This window comes from Pholis gunnellus (assembly GCF_910591455.1).
Source record: "Pholis gunnellus genome assembly, chromosome: 10".
NCBI classification, from domain to species: domain Eukaryota; kingdom Metazoa; phylum Chordata; class Actinopteri; order Perciformes; family Pholidae; genus Pholis; species Pholis gunnellus.
Genome location: NC_136537.1, coordinates 16,555,714 through 16,575,333, shown reverse-complemented (window position 1 = coordinate 16,575,333; position 19,620 = coordinate 16,555,714). Strand labels below are relative to the sequence as shown.

Genomic DNA, 19,620 nt, shown 5'->3' with positions numbered 1-19,620 from the left:
GTGGGACCAGTGATCAGGAAACAATCGGTTTATGAGCAGCACCTGACCAAGACTCCCAGCTTAAGCCCAAATCGCACAAATGGCCTTGTGTGTGTTTGTGTGTTTCTTAAAACCATCATAAGACGGATTTACCCGTGCATTTGTGATCCTGCAGAATGCAGGCTGGTCTCCCCCCCTGAGCCAGGGGTGCGTATTCCAGCGCGCACAGACACAACACATCCAGCTCGTTGGTATTCTAACCAGGAGCGGTACAAGCTGTCAGACAGACATCAGTTCAAGGAAGAGCAGGAGATGTGTTTTGAAGCAGTATCCAGTGATTTATTCACCTGTGCGTGGACTAAGAATGAAAAAAAACTGCCGCCCGCTCAGTAATCCCGGACAGCCACATTCAGTACCCATACCTACTCTCTCACACACACACACACACACACACACACACACACACACACACACACACACACACACACACACACACACACACAGGAAGTACAAAGTCAGTGAGCTACTATCCCACCCAAGCTTTACTGTGACTACAATTAACTGGAGGATTAATCAATTACAAAGCAGAGATGGACTAGCGCACATCGGCCATTTGGAGGAGAGTGCAGATTCAGAGGAGAGTCTGCATTATATTTGTAGAGGTTGGCGATTCCAGTGAGACAGAAGCAAAAGTACGGATTCTGCCGCAGTAGCCTCAGGTGTAGCGAGCCAGAGGTGAGAGTGCTCAATGCTTCAAAAGAACAGTGTGTTGTACATGAGGATGGTGGGTGGGGGCTCGGTGTTAAAGACTCATTACACCTTGCGCATTGCTATAGGCTGTGTTGCGAGTGGAACATTGATTTATTCTCGAGAACAGCTGGGTTTAACCCCGGTCATGTTGGCCCTTTACTGTTTGTGATGACCAGACCCTCAGAGGAGAAACCTTCCCGAAGTACGGATGCGATGAACATTGGAGAAAGGTGATGGAGCACTTTTTTTTTTTTTGTTTACTCCCATGACCGGATTGAAGGTTAGCTGATCACAACGGAGCGCAACAAGGCCCCAGCAGGAAGGGCTGAGGACAGCATGCCCCTCTGATGCAGCAGCCAGATGGCCAAACCTGACAAAGTGCTGTACAACGCCAACTCTCAGCATAAATGTTGCTCGATGTAGATTCATCTTTGGGGCTTTTATGACAATTTCGATGGCAACTGTACAATAGAGGACTATAAAAAAGAGATAAATGATCATGTCTTTTTTAGTATCGGTTCATAAATAGTGATTCTAAAAAAGCACTTTCTGACTCAGAAAGTGACTCACACTAAAAGACTTCCCAGCTTCACAGAAACAACTGTATCAAGGACAGTCATCAATTTTGGAATAGGGTGAAAACTACTTTTTAATGCGTCAATAGTATCATTGACGCATTAGAAACTACTGCAACAGCAACCTCCTGAGGAAACTAAAACCTTCACAAAACCTTCAAACAACTGCACTTCGGGCCAAACAACGCACAATTCTCCCAGAGCTCGTCTTTCCCCGCTTATCCGCACTGATTGACGAGGATTCCCACCAAACGTCCAGATGGCCAAATACCTTTTCCTCCTCTGCACCAAATGCAAAGCCAAAACATCTCAGCAGTAGCAGTGAACTGTGTGCTGCTGCTGATATGCTGGTGTGATATCAGAGCTGCGGAGCGGAGCAGCACAAAACCCTTCATCTGAGCCAGGAAGTGTGTCAGAGTGAGCGACGGACAGCAGGTCCCCGAGGTCCCAGGGCAGCGCTATGGGCCCTCGCGTCCTCCTACCCCTTTGCCCTTTTGTTCCCCCTGTCTCTGTCTCTCTGTCTCTCTGTATCTCTCTCTCTCTCTCTCTCTCTCTCTCTGTCTTTTCTCTCTTGCACTCTCATCACCGTTTCTCTTACTCTTTCACTGCACTCTATTCTCACTCGATCAAATTCAAGCAAAGACGTGCATGGCTATTTATAGCGGAGTGGTGCTTTTTTATCAGCCTGTGTCTATTTGTGGCACTGAGAAGTACAAGAGGGCTTCCTGGCTGCTGACGTCAGCAGTGCAGCGCTGCAGAGATGGGTGGAATGAGAGAGAAAGAGAGAGAGAGAAGGGGAGCAACAACGACAGAAAGAAAAGAGAACAAATGACAGGGAGAGACCAAAGGAGGGTGGGAGAGATTTGGTTGTTGGTAGAGCATTTGCATGAAGGCTCTCAGGGGGAAGTGAGAAGGTTTATTTCCGTCTCTGAGATGCGGGTGTGTACCTGTTTCTCTCTCATCCTCTCTCTCTCTCTCTCTGATATAATAGCAGGCTGCATGGGAAAAACTGAGTGGTTGGGATAAGGAGCCCCTCAAGAGACTCTGGATTAGTGGAGAAACGCCAACCACGCTGCAGCTTGGGTAAACACCGTCAGCAAACCCAGGACACCCACTGAGTCATACAACCACACACACACACACACACACACACACACACACACACACACACACACATATACATACATACATACATACATACAATGTATTCACACACAAACAAACACTGCACTGCACACATTACACACTGATAATCCTCGCGCGTTTGTGAGAGTGACGCAAACATGCTTGGTGGTTTACTCCCACATAAGTGTACTGCATTCTATCACGATAATTTCACACATTAGCTCACAACTGTCCAGAAATCCAGGACCTTTATCCATTAGCTGAGGATCATATGGAGTTAAGCCAGACAAACTGGAAAATAGAGGCTGTTAACTGTAAATACTGGTGGAAACAAGGGCTGGAGGGAAAAATAAACTCTGAAATTGATCTGCTTTTGACTTGAATGATGGAATTTCTTTGCGACAGCAGATATTTCTCAGTTTAGTACAGTGTTGGACCTCTGGGAGCAGTCACTGTGAGCTCATTCAGTCAGTATGCGACTAGATAGAGCACATCCCTCCTGAGCAGACCCAACGGCAGCACCTGTTTACACTAGAGGGCTGTTTGCCTCCATAGTTTGGGTTACCGCTAACAGGAGAGAGGTTAGTTTCCATCTCCACGGATTAGAAAAAGGAACAGAGATGATAGAAGAGCAAGTGCAGATGCAAGCAACTAATCTCTCTTTTTTTTGTTTTTGGGGTTCCATACACAAATCAACAACTGGCAGATCCCAAAGAGGAGAGAGGAGAGGTCACTTAAGAGCACAGAGCAAGGGAATAAGGATGCCAGTCAAAGCCGTTTGGTCAGCGCTCCTGGAGCTCTCAGTCAGTCAGCTCCTCATGAGGATGGGCACGATGCTCACAATGACAGATTTTAGATTGCCATATATACGTAAAACCAAAATAATCTGGTAAAACCACTCTTTTCTTTTCTGAGAATCAAAGCAAAAAAGTCCAATTAAAAAAAACATACTTCTATTTACCATAAATATTTGGGATATCCAAAAACTATGCAATTTTTGATAGAGAGTGAACAAGACTTTAAATACAGATTCATCTTTAAACCTTCCCATCTAATTCTAGGGGAATTCAGTATTGCTATGTTAGATAAAAATACAATCTGCAAGCTCCTGAGTCCTGGTACTAATAGCCCATTCAAAACCCATTAATTAGTTGGGTAATTGGTTAATAGAAGAGTTGAGTTCCATACAGCTAGCTTCAAATTTAAGATGGATCCTTCTTAAGAAAGATAGACCTTTTGTAACAATGCACTTATCAAATTCAGATGTATAAGTCTTGACACAAACTAGGTGAGATTAATGTTAGTATATGCACAAGTGTGTCTTTGTATGTAGATCCCTTTTATAATTTGTTTCCCTCTTGATTCACTTATACCTTTGTTCATACAGTACCATGGCATTATTTCCTGCTTCATACAACATCTGTCTTAAAAGGCCATGTAACACAGCAGCTTGTTAAACAATGTGTGGAACATGTGTCACCTGCTTGGATGAACACACTTCTCAGTCGTACCGTACAGTTCACACATCCAGTATCCGTTTCCCACCTGCCATGCCCTCATACAAATGGCCACACTTTCTCACATCACACTCCTCCTCACACAGGAAACTAACACGTCGTGCTGGTGTACGGAACACAGGTTGTGAAGCCAAGTTGGATGAGAAACATTAACCCATTGAGCTCGATCATCAACAGGCTTTAACCTGTTTCATCGGGTTGTGTGGAAAAGGTATCAGAGGTGCACACGCCGCACAGGTCCTCACCACACATCAACTTGTTACACAACACCACAGTCACAGATGGCATCTATAAAGTTGTAATTTAACAATGATAAACAAAAGAAACCTGACAAAACTTGTCCTTACCTGCACCAGGAAAATGATAAGGAAGTAGAAATTGGCAATTCTTCTAAACTGTTCAAACAGGTTCTTTGGTAGAAAGTTCCAAACTGTATACTGTGGGAAGAAAGAGACAAAAACAAACATGCATGTAGGTCACAGAGAAATAAAAACGGTATTACAGTTTGTGGATTTCTTTCTGCATAATTTTCCCGTTCAGGCATGGTGTTTTTCTACAGAATTTAGGGAGGTTAACAAAAAGCTTGGCAAGGAGAGAGATTAGAGGCATTCAATATTCAGACTCTTGCATATGTGCATTCTGTCTGGGGGGGGGGGGGGGGGAAGAGACTTCAATAGCTTGGAGTCTCTGTTCTTTGTTCTGCCGAGGGAGAAGGCCCTTGGGGGACCACAGGTATTCCATTGATTCAGATAAGCGATTTATCTCCTTAATCTGGCTACCCTTGAATGCAGAGCCGATGAACTTATCATGTTGGGGACTATTCCAATGCGTTTTGTTCTTTTATAAGTGGCCATGACTGCAGATACCAATCGGGGCTGAAGCAACACTTTTATCTGCTTAAATCCCTGAGAGACGGCTCGACAACACCCTGCCGGTAACTTGGTGCCACAATTTAAAGTGCCTGGCTAGAGAAACACAAGTGCGCACACACACACACACACACACACACAGCATTAAGGCACTGTTTATGAAAGGGAACGTCTGCATGGGGATAGCGTTGAAATGCAGCGGCAGCAGAATGGCCTCATCTCATTTTGCCGGACAGAAAAGAGAGTGAAAGTAATGAGAAAAGGGGGGGGGGGGGGGGGGGGCAGCAGTGAAGGGTGGTGGTGCAGTAGCACAGGAGCGAGAGAGAGGAGAGGCGAAGACCGGCCATTGCAAACGCAACAAGATGATGGAGAGCAGAGGCATGGAGGAGCATAAACACTACAGCCGGGGTATTTAAAGGCTGTTTACCCTGACATACTGGCAGGAGCCAATTGATTGGCCCATCCTCACTGGGACGCTCTGCACCACTATAAATCCCACTGCAGTCTTACTCTCACACCGCTTCCCCTCTCATCACTTTCTTCATATCCATAAGCAAGTCAGCCAGCACCAGCCTGAGCCTGCCGCTGACACTGAGGGGCTAGATTTGGGTGGGGGGGAGGGGGTCTATCAGAGCCCAGAGGGGAGACGACCAAATTTCCCACCCTGCCAGTACATTAATAGCAGCCGTGTATTTCACTGCTCCCCTGACAAACAAATAATCGCCTTCCGCTGGGAGCGAAGAAGAGGAGCATGTGGAGAGGCAGTGGGAGGAGGAAGAAAGGAAAGGAAGACACAGGAATGTTCAGGAGTTCAATCCAAGTGTTAGATAAGAGAAGAAAAATGCTTGAGGGCAGGTGAAACAGAATACACAGAGGAGCTGGGAAACAAACAGAGCTATATGAATTTCATCCTGTGTAAGGCAAAGACTGGGGCACTCTGGCATACATGTGTGTGTGTGTGTGCTTCTTACCTTGGAAGACACAATCCTGTTATCGCAGAACTTGGGTGGGATGATAGCCTCATTGGTGGAAGATGACCGATGACCAACATAGATAGTCCTACTCTCTACTCTGTTCTCCACTCGGCCAAGCTGGAGGACGAAGCAGCAGAGGTGGGGAGAGAGAGAGAGAGAGAGAGAGAGAGAGAGAGAGAGAGAGAGATTCAGATAAAAGGAGAAAGGAAAGAGAGGATACGTTAGTACGTCTCTTCACTTCAACAGAGATTAGACATTAAACAAACCCAGTTAAATCTAACAAATATATAGAATACAATTAATAAACAACTTGTTTTATGGTGCAAGTTTGATGAGGCCTAAATTCCACCCACAGGTCAAGTATTAAGAGATTAGAAATGCTACAGTGGTGCAGCAAATTAAAAAAAACTTGAAAAGCACTCCACTGCTGAGCACAAGCCAATAACTCAGAGAGAGGACACAGAAAAGTGTGACAGGGGTCAACGGGCCAGAATGGTGACTGTGCGAGGACTATAACTTAATTCCTTCCCTCCCAGGTGGTCGCTCGTCGATGGTAAACGAGTCATAAATGCGGACAGCCAGGAGAAAAATGCTGCGCTCTGATTTATTGGATGAGCTGCCTCGTCGTGATGCAGATGGCAGGGTGATATGTGCACCCACACGCATTAAGTGCACGCATGCACGAGCCAAATGTCTGACGGAGTAAAGACTCAGGAGTCGGATCAGGAGCCAGGGACACACTGGACTAACCTCGACATGAGGTGGCCGGGGAAATTCCTCTTCTATAAAAAGGCAGGTAGGGTGAATCACAGAGCAAGTCAAGGTCTTGACTCTACAGGAGCTCGCCTTACGCCAGTTTCTTTTCCTTTTTGAACATAAAATCAGTTTGCTGCACTGCGTGAAGCTGATTGGCTTCATTCTTCTGTGTGAGAAACAACCAGAGGCTGAAACTAAACATCGCTTTTTAACTTAAAGTGGACACATTCACACATTACCTCTTAAAAAAGGGTCATCAAGCACTGTTACAGTTTTATAATAACAGCGGCTGGCTCCCTCATTTCTAGCCTGTCATCTGTCAACCGTGACTTCAAGTGGATCAGTCATGTCTGAGCAAGTGTTTTTACTAAGGGCAGTGGCATTACCAGCACATATCCAGTATATTAGTGCAGCACTACCATTACGACTCCCCATCATTATACGGGATCTTTAATTAATAAAAAAAACTGCGCACAAGCACACATGCATTTTGGTTCTGTCCTGAAGAGTGGAGCCCAGAAAACTGATCTCAATATCTATTCCTGACACCCTGAGGCTTCGGGTGGACGGACACGAGGGCTGCAGGGTCAAAGCAACGAAGCCAGTATGCTGGATCAGACAAATTTGCTTCCACCTCATCTTTTTTTTTTCTCAAGCATGATCCTTATCGCACCATATGCATGAAGACTTTTTCCCACCTCTTTCAAGTGTAACATAACGGTAAATAAACATTGTAAGATATTAGTCATAAGCTGTTGACCAGTACTGGAATACAGTGGTATCCATGTTTTATGTTGTTTATTATCCCTCTGATCAATTAAGCGAAGACGTAAGGTTATAAAAATCTATAATTGTTCCATAAGTACCTTAGATCTTCCAATCTGACCTGAAGATTTCTCTTTAAAGGAAATTATACTTTCCAGATATTGGTGACACCCAACTGATTTTATCACTGTGGTCCATGAAATGTCAGCAACGCTGCCTCAATTAATGAGCTCAATCTGCTGTTGTTACTAATTTAATAAGAAACTATAACTTCAAAGGGTTTAAACACTCATACTTCACTTGTGGAGTTATGGAGAGAGAGAGAGAAAGAGAGAGCGAGAGAGAGAGAGAGAGCACACACCCAACAAGCTTGTCTGCCCGTAAACAAGCTGCATCCTCTCATGTGCAATCCTGTGATATTAACTCGTATTCCACTCTTCCTCTTGTTCCAGTGCCAAGGTTTAAATTACGCTGGGAAAATGGGACACGGCGTTCAATGACACGTCTAAATCACAGAGAGGCATTTAAGTCAAAGTAATGTGAAGAACTTTGTTTTTCCGTCAGCAAGTTCATGCATGCTTCGTGAATGATTATAAACTATTTTTAGTGGACTCTGGACGTTTCTGCCAACATACATTAGTTAAATATTTCAGATTGTGATTGTATACGTGAATGGTTGATGATCACACTAAATTAATGATATAATTAACCTCATTTATCAATTAAACCAAATATTAAATCAATCGACAAACTGAAAACGAGCTTGAGCATGTTTCAAACTGCCCGTGCTTTTTCCCTCAAATTACATTATCATATAGTTATAGTTCTGCCCTCAGCTCAAGTACAAGTAGTGTAGCTGTTACTGTGCCTGTACATGATTAAGGTTATGCAGGCAGGGGATCTGCTTTATTTAATACAAAGGCCAGCAAGATGTGGGTTGAGGGGACGGATTACCATGAACATCTGATCCTGGACCAGACCCAGGGAATGTGTGAATTACGGCCACCTGGACAGCGAGCTGCCCGAAGTCTGTTGCTGACAAGAGGTGAGATCAAAGAGTAGCCTCACTTACAAGCCTAATTTATGCATTTGGGGCCAAAAAAAGCAGCCGACATAACTCCAGTTTATGCAATAATTTGCTTTTCATGAGCAGTCAAATAACACAAAATCCTAATTCTGAGATATTTCCCATCGTCTCTCCAGACCGGACTAGAGAAGAGAACCAAAAGGCTTACATAATGCTCCCTTACGCATGAGCAGACGCGTTCACACCTCAGTATGGCTGTCAGATCTACCATCTCCTACCCGCTCGGCACACACTGACACTAATTCAGCAGGACCAGACGGAGCTGGCTGCCAGAGAATGAGGGGAGAGAGAGTGGGAGGAAGAAATAGTGCAGGAGAAAGGAAGTATCCAAGGACACAAGCACATCCCGGTTTTTCTTTATCAAACAACAACAACAACCAGCACCAAGAAGGAGCAGCGACCTCCATGGACTACTTTGTTTATTTCAATCAGATACAGTGTTTCTGGCAGTTATCCTTCCTCTGTGTACTCTGAGAAATGCTCCAAATGTAAAAGAATCCCCGATATAAAATAGCGAACACCTCGTATAACATGGGGAGACAATGTGGGTCCAGAAAAAAAAAAAGGGCTGCGCATACAAAATATAAAAACACAAGTAAGGAACAATTTACAAAGCAAATTAGCCTTGGCTTAGAGGACCAGCAAAGGGCTCTGGCCTGTGCCTTCAGGGTTACAGGTCAGACAGTCAACAGTATACGTTGGCTGGCTCCCGCTAGTGCCATCTATCACCTGTGCCCATCCAGGATTGATTATACACAAGAGCCGCGCTAATGCACAGTTTCAAGGTTGCAGGCCTTTCGGATTAATAAAACATACGGAAACATTGTTGCAACAACCAACATAAGCAAGCTCTGGGCCTGAGAATTTATTCTCAAACAGAAATGTTGGCACCTACACACATGATTAATGCTGGAAATGAGATTCTATGTAAAATGAGGACGTAGATTAAGCCCTGGGGTCCTAAAGATAAGAAAATAACCATTGAATGGAGATTGATTTAGTGGAGAATTCGCTGTAAAATATAATGAGGGTCAGACCACGAGGCCCGCTTCATTTCTGAGCAGTTACGTGATCGCAATGCACAGCTCAAAGATAGGGAACAAGAAATGCTAATGTAGGGAAAAATGAAAGTGATTGCATTATCTATACATCATGAGTCAAAGGTCAAACAAAGCCGTTCAATGCCAATGATGAGCAAGTAAAGGAAAAGTGGCCGAAAGTCAAGCGCCAGCATGTCAACAGCAAACAGCAGATTCATCCTCGACGAAAAAGCATCCGCAACAAAGCGTGAATGAAGATCAATAACGCAAACATCCAATGCTAATTTGAGCCGAGACGTAATAGCTCAGTCAGAAACAAATGGTGCATTAGTGAATTGCGCGACTCTGAAGCTTTACATTAAATGAAACTCTAAATCAAATTATGCACAAATTGTGAAATGGGCTCCGGAGGGGACAGGGGGGGGGGGGATATAAGACTGCATTCAGCTACTGCCAAACTCCCAATGATGACTCGGGTCTGATGACTCGGGTCTGATGACATCGCGTCCTGTCACACCATCTCACTATTCAGTGACTGTCCCGCTTTGTCACAATCTGCATGCTGCTAGCTGAACAGACACACTGGCTAACGAGAAAAGTACGAGGCCATGTGCACAGTAACCCTAATCCATCACAACGGTATCTCCCTCGCAGTGCAAATCACAATTATTAAACGAGAGAGGTTGACTCAACTCTGGTGCTGTTGTTTTGTAAGAATGCATTATAATTACTCATACATACACATACATACATACATATACAGACACATATATACACGAGGTGGACAAACAACCATAGAAGTCTTTTTTTCTTTTTAAATCACATTTTAATAGAAGTAATATGTATTTATTCCAAACTAGGGCTGCAACTAACACTTATTTTCTTGATAAATCCATGAATTTAGACTAACAGATGTAGTGGTGTAAGGGACAGTGAGACTCACATATTTCATGCCATATGACAGCCATACAACTACTGTTATCCAAAAGCAACTGGATTTACTGTTTGTTCATGAAGACCACCACTCATCTTAAAAGGCGTCTCTCCGTTGTCCTGACCCTTGAATTGGTCACATATCATCATGCCTGACCCTCAGGTGACACACACACACAACAATAGAAACTCCACATCCAGTTTCCTTTGACATAGCCCTTCCTCATTGACGTTAACATGTTGCCATTTATGGTCTGCAAATCTGTCAAAGAGCATAGAGTAAGTGGTTGAGGCTCTCAGGACTGCAACGTGTGTTTAACTCTCGCGTCTTTACTTGTCAAGCGAAGTTTAACTGAAGCGTGGCTCCGGCTGCATACACATGCGTGTCCAGAAGAGGAGTGTTTGTTGACAAGGAAGTGAAACTGACAAGCATCTCTGAGCAAACCGGCAGATCAAGATGCTACCACAGTGTGTAGAGGGAGAGGGGTTAGTGACAACAGGTGTGACATTGGCACAGAGAGAGTGATACACCCTGACACAAATAGATATCGAGGTCAAACTAAATCAATCCCGTGACTTATTCTTACAAAAGTGCTGAAGCAAATCGAAAAGAAGTCCGTTTAAAAGAATACAGTAGCTCGCCTGCTCTCGTAACTTGGCTACAGGAAAGAAGATCCACTTAAACGCATTTAATGAGGTGTGAGGGAGCCGTGTGTTTAAGTAAGAGCACTGGGGCCCTATATGCTTGTGTCTCCTGCACGTCTACTAATACATCGAACACTGAGGACGACAGATTCGTTGTTAAGTCCGTGTTCCTATTAGACCTTAGTATCCATGTCATGTAATTCTCTGCACAAAAGTGAGCTGCACACAGTCTAATGCCTCATTAGTGGCACCAGTACATAAGAAGAGTGGGCAGCTCAGTCCTTTATCATATTCGACTACTTAACAACATCTGCTTCAGCGGCACCTTATCTATCCTATCAGCTTTTATGATGTCGCTCTCAGCTTAAGTGGATTCATCACAGGTCAACCTTATCTGCCACTTAATGTGGCGCATATTAGCGGTTTTCCTCTCACCACATTCAGGTAAAAACCATAACAGGGAAAGTCCTAAGATAAGATCTAGTACGTTGGGAGTCTAGGCCTAAACATCAAATGATATTCGTTGAGTAAATACCAGAGAAAATGTTTAACCTCCAGTCAGCCGCTGCAAGAAATGTTGATGACAACAGTAAAACAAAAAAATGGCCGAACAGCAACATAAAGTTGCTTTTATGGCTGAATAGAGTTGAGTGATGAATGCTTGAATGCAAGGGGAAAGGTGCACGCGTTGAGTCAACGCCGTTAGTCACTGCGGTACTCTATTCTGGCACTCGCTTCTCTGTCCTGTCAGCCCACCGGCCTGTCTTCTTCCTGCACGCTCGCTCCGTCTCACTAATTGTTAACTCGCTCAGATTTGATTACACATCCAGGCGCGCATTGCCTCGGCTGCAGATTATTTACAGAGGCGACATCCTCTTTTGAAGAAAAATATAGACACATTAACATCAAACCGACAGCGAAAAGTTTGTCACTACAATGACTTCAAGAAGTATTCACCTCTGTTGCATTTCCTGTGCGAGTTCTTAATGAAGCAATTTGACATCACATGGGCTCATTTGTCTACTTTCAGCACAAAGGTGCTTTATTTAATTTAAGACGATCTCAATGCATCTTTAATCACACAAAACCTCATTTAGTTTCATTTAACCAGCTTATTTTGAATACAGTAGAACCATACTGTCTCACAGGAAAATCAAAAACAATTCATAGCATTATACTACATCTTTAGGAAACTTTTTGATATTTTCTTGTTCAGCTTTAGTCTGTCCTCTAAATATCTCTAACAAGTGGGTGCGCATCTTCATCGGTACGTCTTAAAAATACCATTACCCCATCCAACAGGTGTTACCTCCATCATGGATCCACCAACACTCGGCCTGTGGCATAGTCTACAGAGCCCACATCAGCGGCTACGCTCTCCTCTCTCCGCCGTTTGAGCTCAGTGGTGAATGGCCCCACAGAGTAATAACGGTCCAACTTGACCCGAGGGCTGATCCTAAGGAGCTGTTGTGGATAGGCAAAGGCTCATTGTTCTACGAGCATCGCTGCAGCTGTACGAGACACAGAGCGTACTGTACCACGGGCTGGTACTGGCCTACATTACGCACAGTCCCTCGACAACGGGGAGGAGGGGAAACTCATCTAGACCTCGTACTTTTGAGCTGCTTCCTCAATCATTTGGTCATCTCAAAAGAGCCACAGACGTATATTGTGCGAACTAATTTTGCAACGCCTACAGTTTACAGAAATGTAAAAATGAACATTTTGTGACTAGTTAAGAGGTAGTGCTGGTCGATGAGTTGTCGTCTTTCAATGGAATCGTATCGTGATGAAATCCTATAGAGATATCATGACACACGATTGCGTTGTCTGAATTGATGAGCATGTACTGATGTCAGTATGTGTGTTTCTCACAACATCTGAATTGAAAAAATAATTGTGCTTACAGGAAAGCAGAGTGTAGTTGTCTTAATCTGATTACTATGTATTTGTGTGCATCAATACACAATATAGAGCTAGGAATATTCACTCTTTTCTTCGCTATAATTTTATTTGAAACTTACGCATATTTTTGCACTCAAGTTCTAAATAAAATGAGAATATACTTTTCATTTGTGTAATTCACACAAGTGTATAAAGAATAGGTTTTAGCATGTGGTTATTCAATATAGACTATTCATTTATTGAATTACCAGAAAACGTATCATGATATGTCGTGAACAACAAACTACGCAAATCCCTGGTGGGAAACCTGTGGGCACTGTGGGCCATCTACTGTACCTTAGGGAGTGTTTGCCACAAGAGAAGATGATAAAGAAATGTACGGCTCTGTAGACTTTACAGAAGGAAATGTTTCAGCAAGTCACACATTGCTGACAAGAGGTCTGTGGTGGTGTATCTGAGGCCCACTGTTCCTCAAAATAGAAGCGTACACAGACTAAATAGAAGGCTAGAGCGCAGCCTAAACTTCACAAAACAAGTTCTCAGGAGGCAAGTTATTTTCTCACTGGTTTATAGTCTGAAAGCTTTCATTTACTGAGGCTTTGGTTTTGCTTCAGAGATTATACGTTACTCCAGCTTGAACTTTGTCCCCACAGCTACCATCCTCTGGACAAGTTAGCTCAGTAAGTCCCGGAGAGAACGACTAAAGTGAATGGGGCTCTTATGGAAAAAGAAAAGCTCCATGCTTTGTGCTTTAAGAGCGGGCAAAGTGAGCACATTTTGAGCAGCAGCCTAGTCACACTTTAATCCATAATTAAAGAGAATTTAAAGTAGTGTAGCCATAAATGGAGTATGGTTTTTCCAGCCAAGTGCACATTCGCTCTGTGCGACAAATCACCAGATTCAGCTTCTTAGAGTGAAGGTGCTGGATCCAGCTGCTCTTTTTCTATGTAGTGTACTGGTTGTAACTTAGCTAAACTGCAAAATACAATGGCTTCAACCCCCCCCCCCCCCCCCCCCCCTCCCTCACCATGTCTGGCAGAGCGCCATGCAACACCAACAGAAATGCATTTACAGTGTGTCCTAATGCTGCTGACAAGATTTAAAAAAAAATCTCCATCTCAGCTGCAGCCCTACTGATGACATTATCTTTAATAATGTACTGAGCTCCGCTGGCTGTAATTGCTATTTAATTAATTATCCTGAGACACTGCATTGGAGGGCAATGGGTCTGATGACAAAAATCAATGTGGCTCTTTCCTGCTTCTGCTCAGATGGCACGGTTGACTTGGGTTTTCTCACCAGACGTTTCCTCCCACTGAACTGCGACCACGTTAAAACCGCTCATGTTCCTCCCTGTGACTGAGCTGTACCGCCTGCATAGCTGCGAGTTTGTCGTGGAAATAACCGTTGCAGGCTGTTGCCTAACCTGGGTGTTCATGCGAGCACGTGTGTGTGTGTGTGTGTGTGTGGGAGGGGGAATGTCACGCAGCACTCGTTAAATCCTCACATGGACTTTGCGGTTTCTTTTCTGTGTCAGGTGACAACAAAAAAAATAAAAACTGGGATGACAAAACATCACAGATGCTGGCATCTCACCTCCTCCCTCCGTGCTCAGAGAGTGAGACATAGAAAAATATATATATACCCCCCCCCCCACAGATCTCAGCATTCTCTTCACATCTCACTGCGAATGCTCTCTGGGTAATGCTAGAGCTGGAGCATGGCACAGAAAATCTCTGGATGAGCCTTTATACATATATGGATGACGAGCATGCGTTTGGAGGGCTGCTAGCCTGGCGAGGATACGTGGGTCAGGAAAAAAGGAGGAGTGATGTGAGCAGAATTCAAAATAAATGAAGCAACCTGAATTATTTAGACGTACAAACTGAGAATTCAACCTAGCTTTTAAAAGAAAGTGGAAAATTGCCACAAAAAGCCATCCATGGTCCCCTTGTATCTAAATTGACCCGCCCACTCCAATGTGAACCGCTACAGGAAGCTGAAAAGAGTGTCCATTAGGTGGAGAGGTGCAAAACAGGTACACCCACTGGTTTCCAGTGTTTCGGGTTTGAGTCACGAAGGGCTTTCTTTACTCCCCCCCCCCCCCCCCCCCACCCCCCACCCCCCCCACCCCACCCCACACTATGTTTCATCAGCCCGCTGTCCCACCACCGGCCGTTTATTCCTTCACAGTGCCACCCTCCCCACACTAAATATATTTATTATCCTGCTGTGTGTTGCAGATGAGCTCCTTTGGCTGGGTTTCCATTACTGGGCAGCGTGCAGGAGACCAGATGGAGAGAGGAAGGAAGAGAAAGAAATCGGAGTAAGCAATTCTGTCCGCAAGCCAACTCACGGTGCAAGACTAATGGCGGCAAAACGGAGCACAGCTCTAATCAATAGGCATCTCTCCTAATCAAACAGACCTGATAAATCAAATGGTCCTACGATGCCTTGTATGGTCTGTTGCCTTCAGAGGAGACTCTTAACCTAACTGCTCTCATATGTTTACAACAGGTGCTACTAGCTAGAGCATATAAAAGCAAGACTGTCCCGCAATATAGAAAACACAATTTGGAGCATTCTGAAGCAGGGTAAGTCATGCAGCAGAACCACGATACAGTCATGAAAACAGCATCGGGTACAAAGTGCTTAGAATGCTGGAAGTTAGACTCATTAGCCCAACACCTGCAGGTCAGATGGAACTACTGAATCGTTCAGCAGCAGGTACAAAAACATCCTCTTTTATTGCTTCCCCTGGGAAGAGTGGCAACGGTGAAAATAAATTCAACCTTGTGCGTTTACGTTGGCACAAAATCACCTTGATGTGCAGTTGTGTTAGTGTGTGCACACAGGTTTGTGTGCAAGTCTCAGACCTGCCATTGCTCTTAGGTGACCTGAGAAACCGGTTTGCAGAGCCCTGGGGCTCCCAAACGGATTTGACATGAAACACTTCAGAAACATACACAACAACACCTCCTGCCAGGTAAGGGCCTGTTTAGCGGGGCATGGGTCACAGTGAAGTAGAGACAGATCTGAGACTGGCAGGCTCCAGTGCAACAGTCTGCAGCAGGATGGACAGGCCGAGGAGGGCTGGAGAGGAGGGGGAAGCCCTGCCGAGAAGGAGCAGGACCCCTGAGCAGAGGCACTAAATATTTGAGACTTCACTGCACAGCCTTAAACACACAAGTGTATTGCACCCTAAAACTAGAACAACTCACAAAGCAAGGGAAAAAAAGTATTAAATGTCAAGAGATCAATGGGGTGCTTGTGAATCTAAATCTAAACCACAAGGAAAAACTGGAGGCGAGAGTCTCTGCACCACCGTTTGATTGAATAGCACGTGGTATTTTAGCACGCTACCGAGACAAAATACAGAATATCTTAAGCGTTCTACAGCTCCTGTCTAAATAACCCCATGCTGTTGAAATGCCATCCTACATCATGTGTGGTAAAAACAACCTTCACGTCTTATACTTCACACAAGAAACCCTGACACAGTCCAGCTAACTTAAGTTTGTTTTTGTTAACATATCCATCACATTTGGGGTTTTATTATTATCTTCAATTAATTGTTTTGTACACAAAGTGTTCTAAAATAGAGTTAAAAGACATTGCGTTTACTATCAGATAAGAAAAAAAAAAGCAGCAAATCCTCACAATCAAGAAGCTAGAAAAAGAGAACATTTAGTAGATTTGCCTTAAAAAGAAATCAATAATTAACTGATTATCAAAATGCTTGTTTAGCTAAGTGATTACAGAACTAATTGTTTCAGCACTAAATTCTATTAACTCAAAGTAATTCCATTTGTTTCACCGGGACCGTTTCCTGTCTTTGTGCACAGGGCAAGAGTACCTGTCGAGCTTCAGTGTACTTCATTACTGGGCAGCGGAATACTTGCTACAGTACTACAACGGTCAACTTCCCAAGTGTGATTTCAACCAAGCCAGAGAGTAGGAGGAGGCCTTCTGGAGGTGCTGCCTGGGTGATGGTGTTTTCATGTGACGGTGCTGTTCTCCTCAATGAATACTATCGCCGCCAGGCTCCACCTCTCACAGATCACACTGCTGCCTTCAAGGGCTTGAACGAACATCAAAGGCAACTGTGTGATTTCACATTCCTGTCAGAGCATTACAACCTCTGGACCACCCCCCCCCCCCCCCCGATGAAAAGCCCAGCCGCACTCGCTCCCACAGTCATCTTTACTGCTTTTCCAAAAGACACACTCAGGGTTTAGCGGCACAGCGCATCATAGTGGAAGAGTCAAGTGAGACACATGGAGCCTCCTCGGTGCCTTTTGGTATGAGCAGTCACACTCTTCCCTCGTCCCTCTATCTGCTCTCCCGCTTCATGATGCACATGTACCCCCCGTGGGCTTCAGTGTGTATCAGGAGGCAGACAGCCAGAGCCTCAGATAACGGCGCTGTGCGCATCAATGGCAGTGTGGCTGACTGCCCCGCACAAAATATTATTTACTGCGAGCTCACACTGGAGAGAAATTACAGCAGCAATCCTCTCCAGAAGGAGGGAAAAAATCAGCTGACCTGGCAACACTTAGAGTGAGGCCGGAAGGAGGGTCAGGCACTATAATTATTATATTGCTTCCCCTTATTCACTATCGCTATCTATACTGCTCACATAGCCCGTGGGGGATTCAAACCACCGGCGACAACAGGTTACTGGTGCATAGGAGGACGATAAAGAGGCAGTAAAGGCGGTTTAGCATTTATAAACCTGGCCTTGCGGATAGTTACTCCGCTTTCAACGAGCCCACTCATGGCTGATTAATGTATGGGAAAAGGGCAGTGAAACCGACGGGTGAACTTTAAAAGGGTAAGCATTAAATTGACCAATCGTGAAATATGATGTCAAAGCAGTTCACGCTGGCAAAATGCCAAATTCAACAAATCCGGTGGATGGATGCAAAGTCAGAGCAAAGAGTAGTAGTGCAGTTAGAAACAGATGTTTTTTGTTCTTATATTGTCTGAGTAATGGTCTAAATTCCAAAGATATTCCATGTAGAAAAAAACAGAACACTGAAAAGTAGCAAATCCTCAAATTTATAAAAGCTAAATCCAGTGACAGTTTGGCTAATTTAATGGATGTAATAATTCAATTGATTATTAAATGTGACTAATTGATTTAACCGGCTTACGTTAACAGTTTCAACTGTAATGCTGAGCATAAAGGCTACACAGAGTATCTTTAGATGCAGGTCATAGCGTCTCTAAATAGAGTGCATATTTTTAGCATGTTGGCACCCCAGAGAGAAGCAGTCCAGGTCTCTGGAGACAGGTAGATGAGATAGCCTGCTCTCTTACCAGAGCTGTAGTTCCTGGGTTGTGTTCCACGCATTGTTACAGGTGAGGCTCACTGAACATGTGATGCTACGGTTCTGGAGAAGGTTGAGAGTTTACATGCCAGACAAAAAATGACTCTTAGTTTGGCCGACATCAACTTGCACCCGTCGTGACTTCCTGGCTGGCAGAAGAACTTACCTAGCAGTTAGCTAACAGAGCAATGAAGTGAGACTACCGCTGGTTTCGTGTTGCCAGGCAGTGTGAAGTAACAGTTTGCTGCAAGTTTCTCACGGATTTCCGGCCAAAATGTGGAGGGAAAAGAAGGAAAATACTGGGAATGCCAGTCAACATTCTTTCAGGACATACATAGTCACTGCAGTTAAAAACGCTAGCAGGAGCAGCAGGATGGCATAAGCTAACAATTAGTGTGCGTGGGTGTGTGCGTGCGTGTGGTGGTGTTGATGCCAGGGCACACATACCAAACGGTTCAGTCTTCTCCGTAGCATCTTCTTGTGATTATCTTCTTTGATTTCGCAACACTGGTGGACCCTCCCGATTCAACAGACGCCTCCAAAGCTCTGCTTCAGCTTCTCCCGGAGAATAACTTTACATGTATGTTAGTTAAACCTGCTAGCCCCTTTAGCTATCTACTCTCTACTCTACCGTTAGTTCTAGCTATATGAAATGTCGCAGCGACGCTACATCGTTTCCATTTTGTTTGATTTCGGTATCTTCTCACCATTCGCATTCTCTCACCCCTGAATATTTTCCGCGTTGCGGTGAAAGCCTACTAGTCGCGCTTCCCTTCGCTCGAGGCTGGAACGGTCCCTGACATTTCTCTCGTTGCCCTGTTGCTGAGACTCGTGCGATTCATTTGTGCCTCAACCGTTGACTCGCAAACTGCCGGAGACACTCTCAAATAAACCACTAACTTCTCTCTTCCAAATCCCCCTTGCACAGGTCGCCTCACCTCTCTCTCTCCCTGTCAAACAATTCTCACTCCAGCAGCAGCCCACAAACGTCCCCACGTTCACAAGCTCCACCCGGCGAAGGTGCGGCGACTTTTCGCTCAGAGTGTATTATGGGTAATGTGGTCTGATTTTGAACTACAACCTTTCCTATTCCTGCATGTGCTACAGGAGAGAACTGGCGGTTTGTGATTGCACTTCAGGGATCGTTGAGCATTGAATAAAAGCCTCCTGTACATTTCTGACGATGCAAAAGAGGATTTTAATATAGTTACATCCCTCATAACAGAAAGATGGATAAAAAGCTTTAGGTGAATATTGTAGAAATATCTCAGCACAACCGTAAGATGCAGCGAAAGCAAGCAACAGGTAATCTTTTATAAATAACATATGTCCAAAAACATATTGCAAACAATGCAATTGGTATACAA

The 19,620-nt window shown here is 44.4% G+C and overlaps 1 protein-coding gene across 2 annotated transcripts in view; it reads right to left on the bottom strand.

Moving 5' to 3' along the window:
• atp11c (ATPase phospholipid transporting 11C (ATP11C blood group)) overlaps window positions 1–19,192 on the bottom strand; it is a 39,803-nt gene extending 20,611 nt beyond the window's left edge. For both annotated transcript variants that reach the window (XM_079167011.1, XM_079167012.1), the window contains exons 1-3: window positions 18,701–19,192; window positions 5,787–5,906; window positions 4,294–4,383 (exon numbers count right to left, since the gene is read on the bottom strand). In XM_079167011.1, the coding sequence (XP_079023137.1) occupies window positions 4,294–4,383; window positions 5,787–5,906; window positions 18,701–18,727 (237 nt within the window). In that variant the 5' untranslated portion in view covers window positions 18,728–19,192. The remainder of the gene's footprint in view (window positions 1–4,293; window positions 4,384–5,786; window positions 5,907–18,700) is intronic.
• Between the last annotated feature and the right edge of the window lie 428 nt (window positions 19,193–19,620).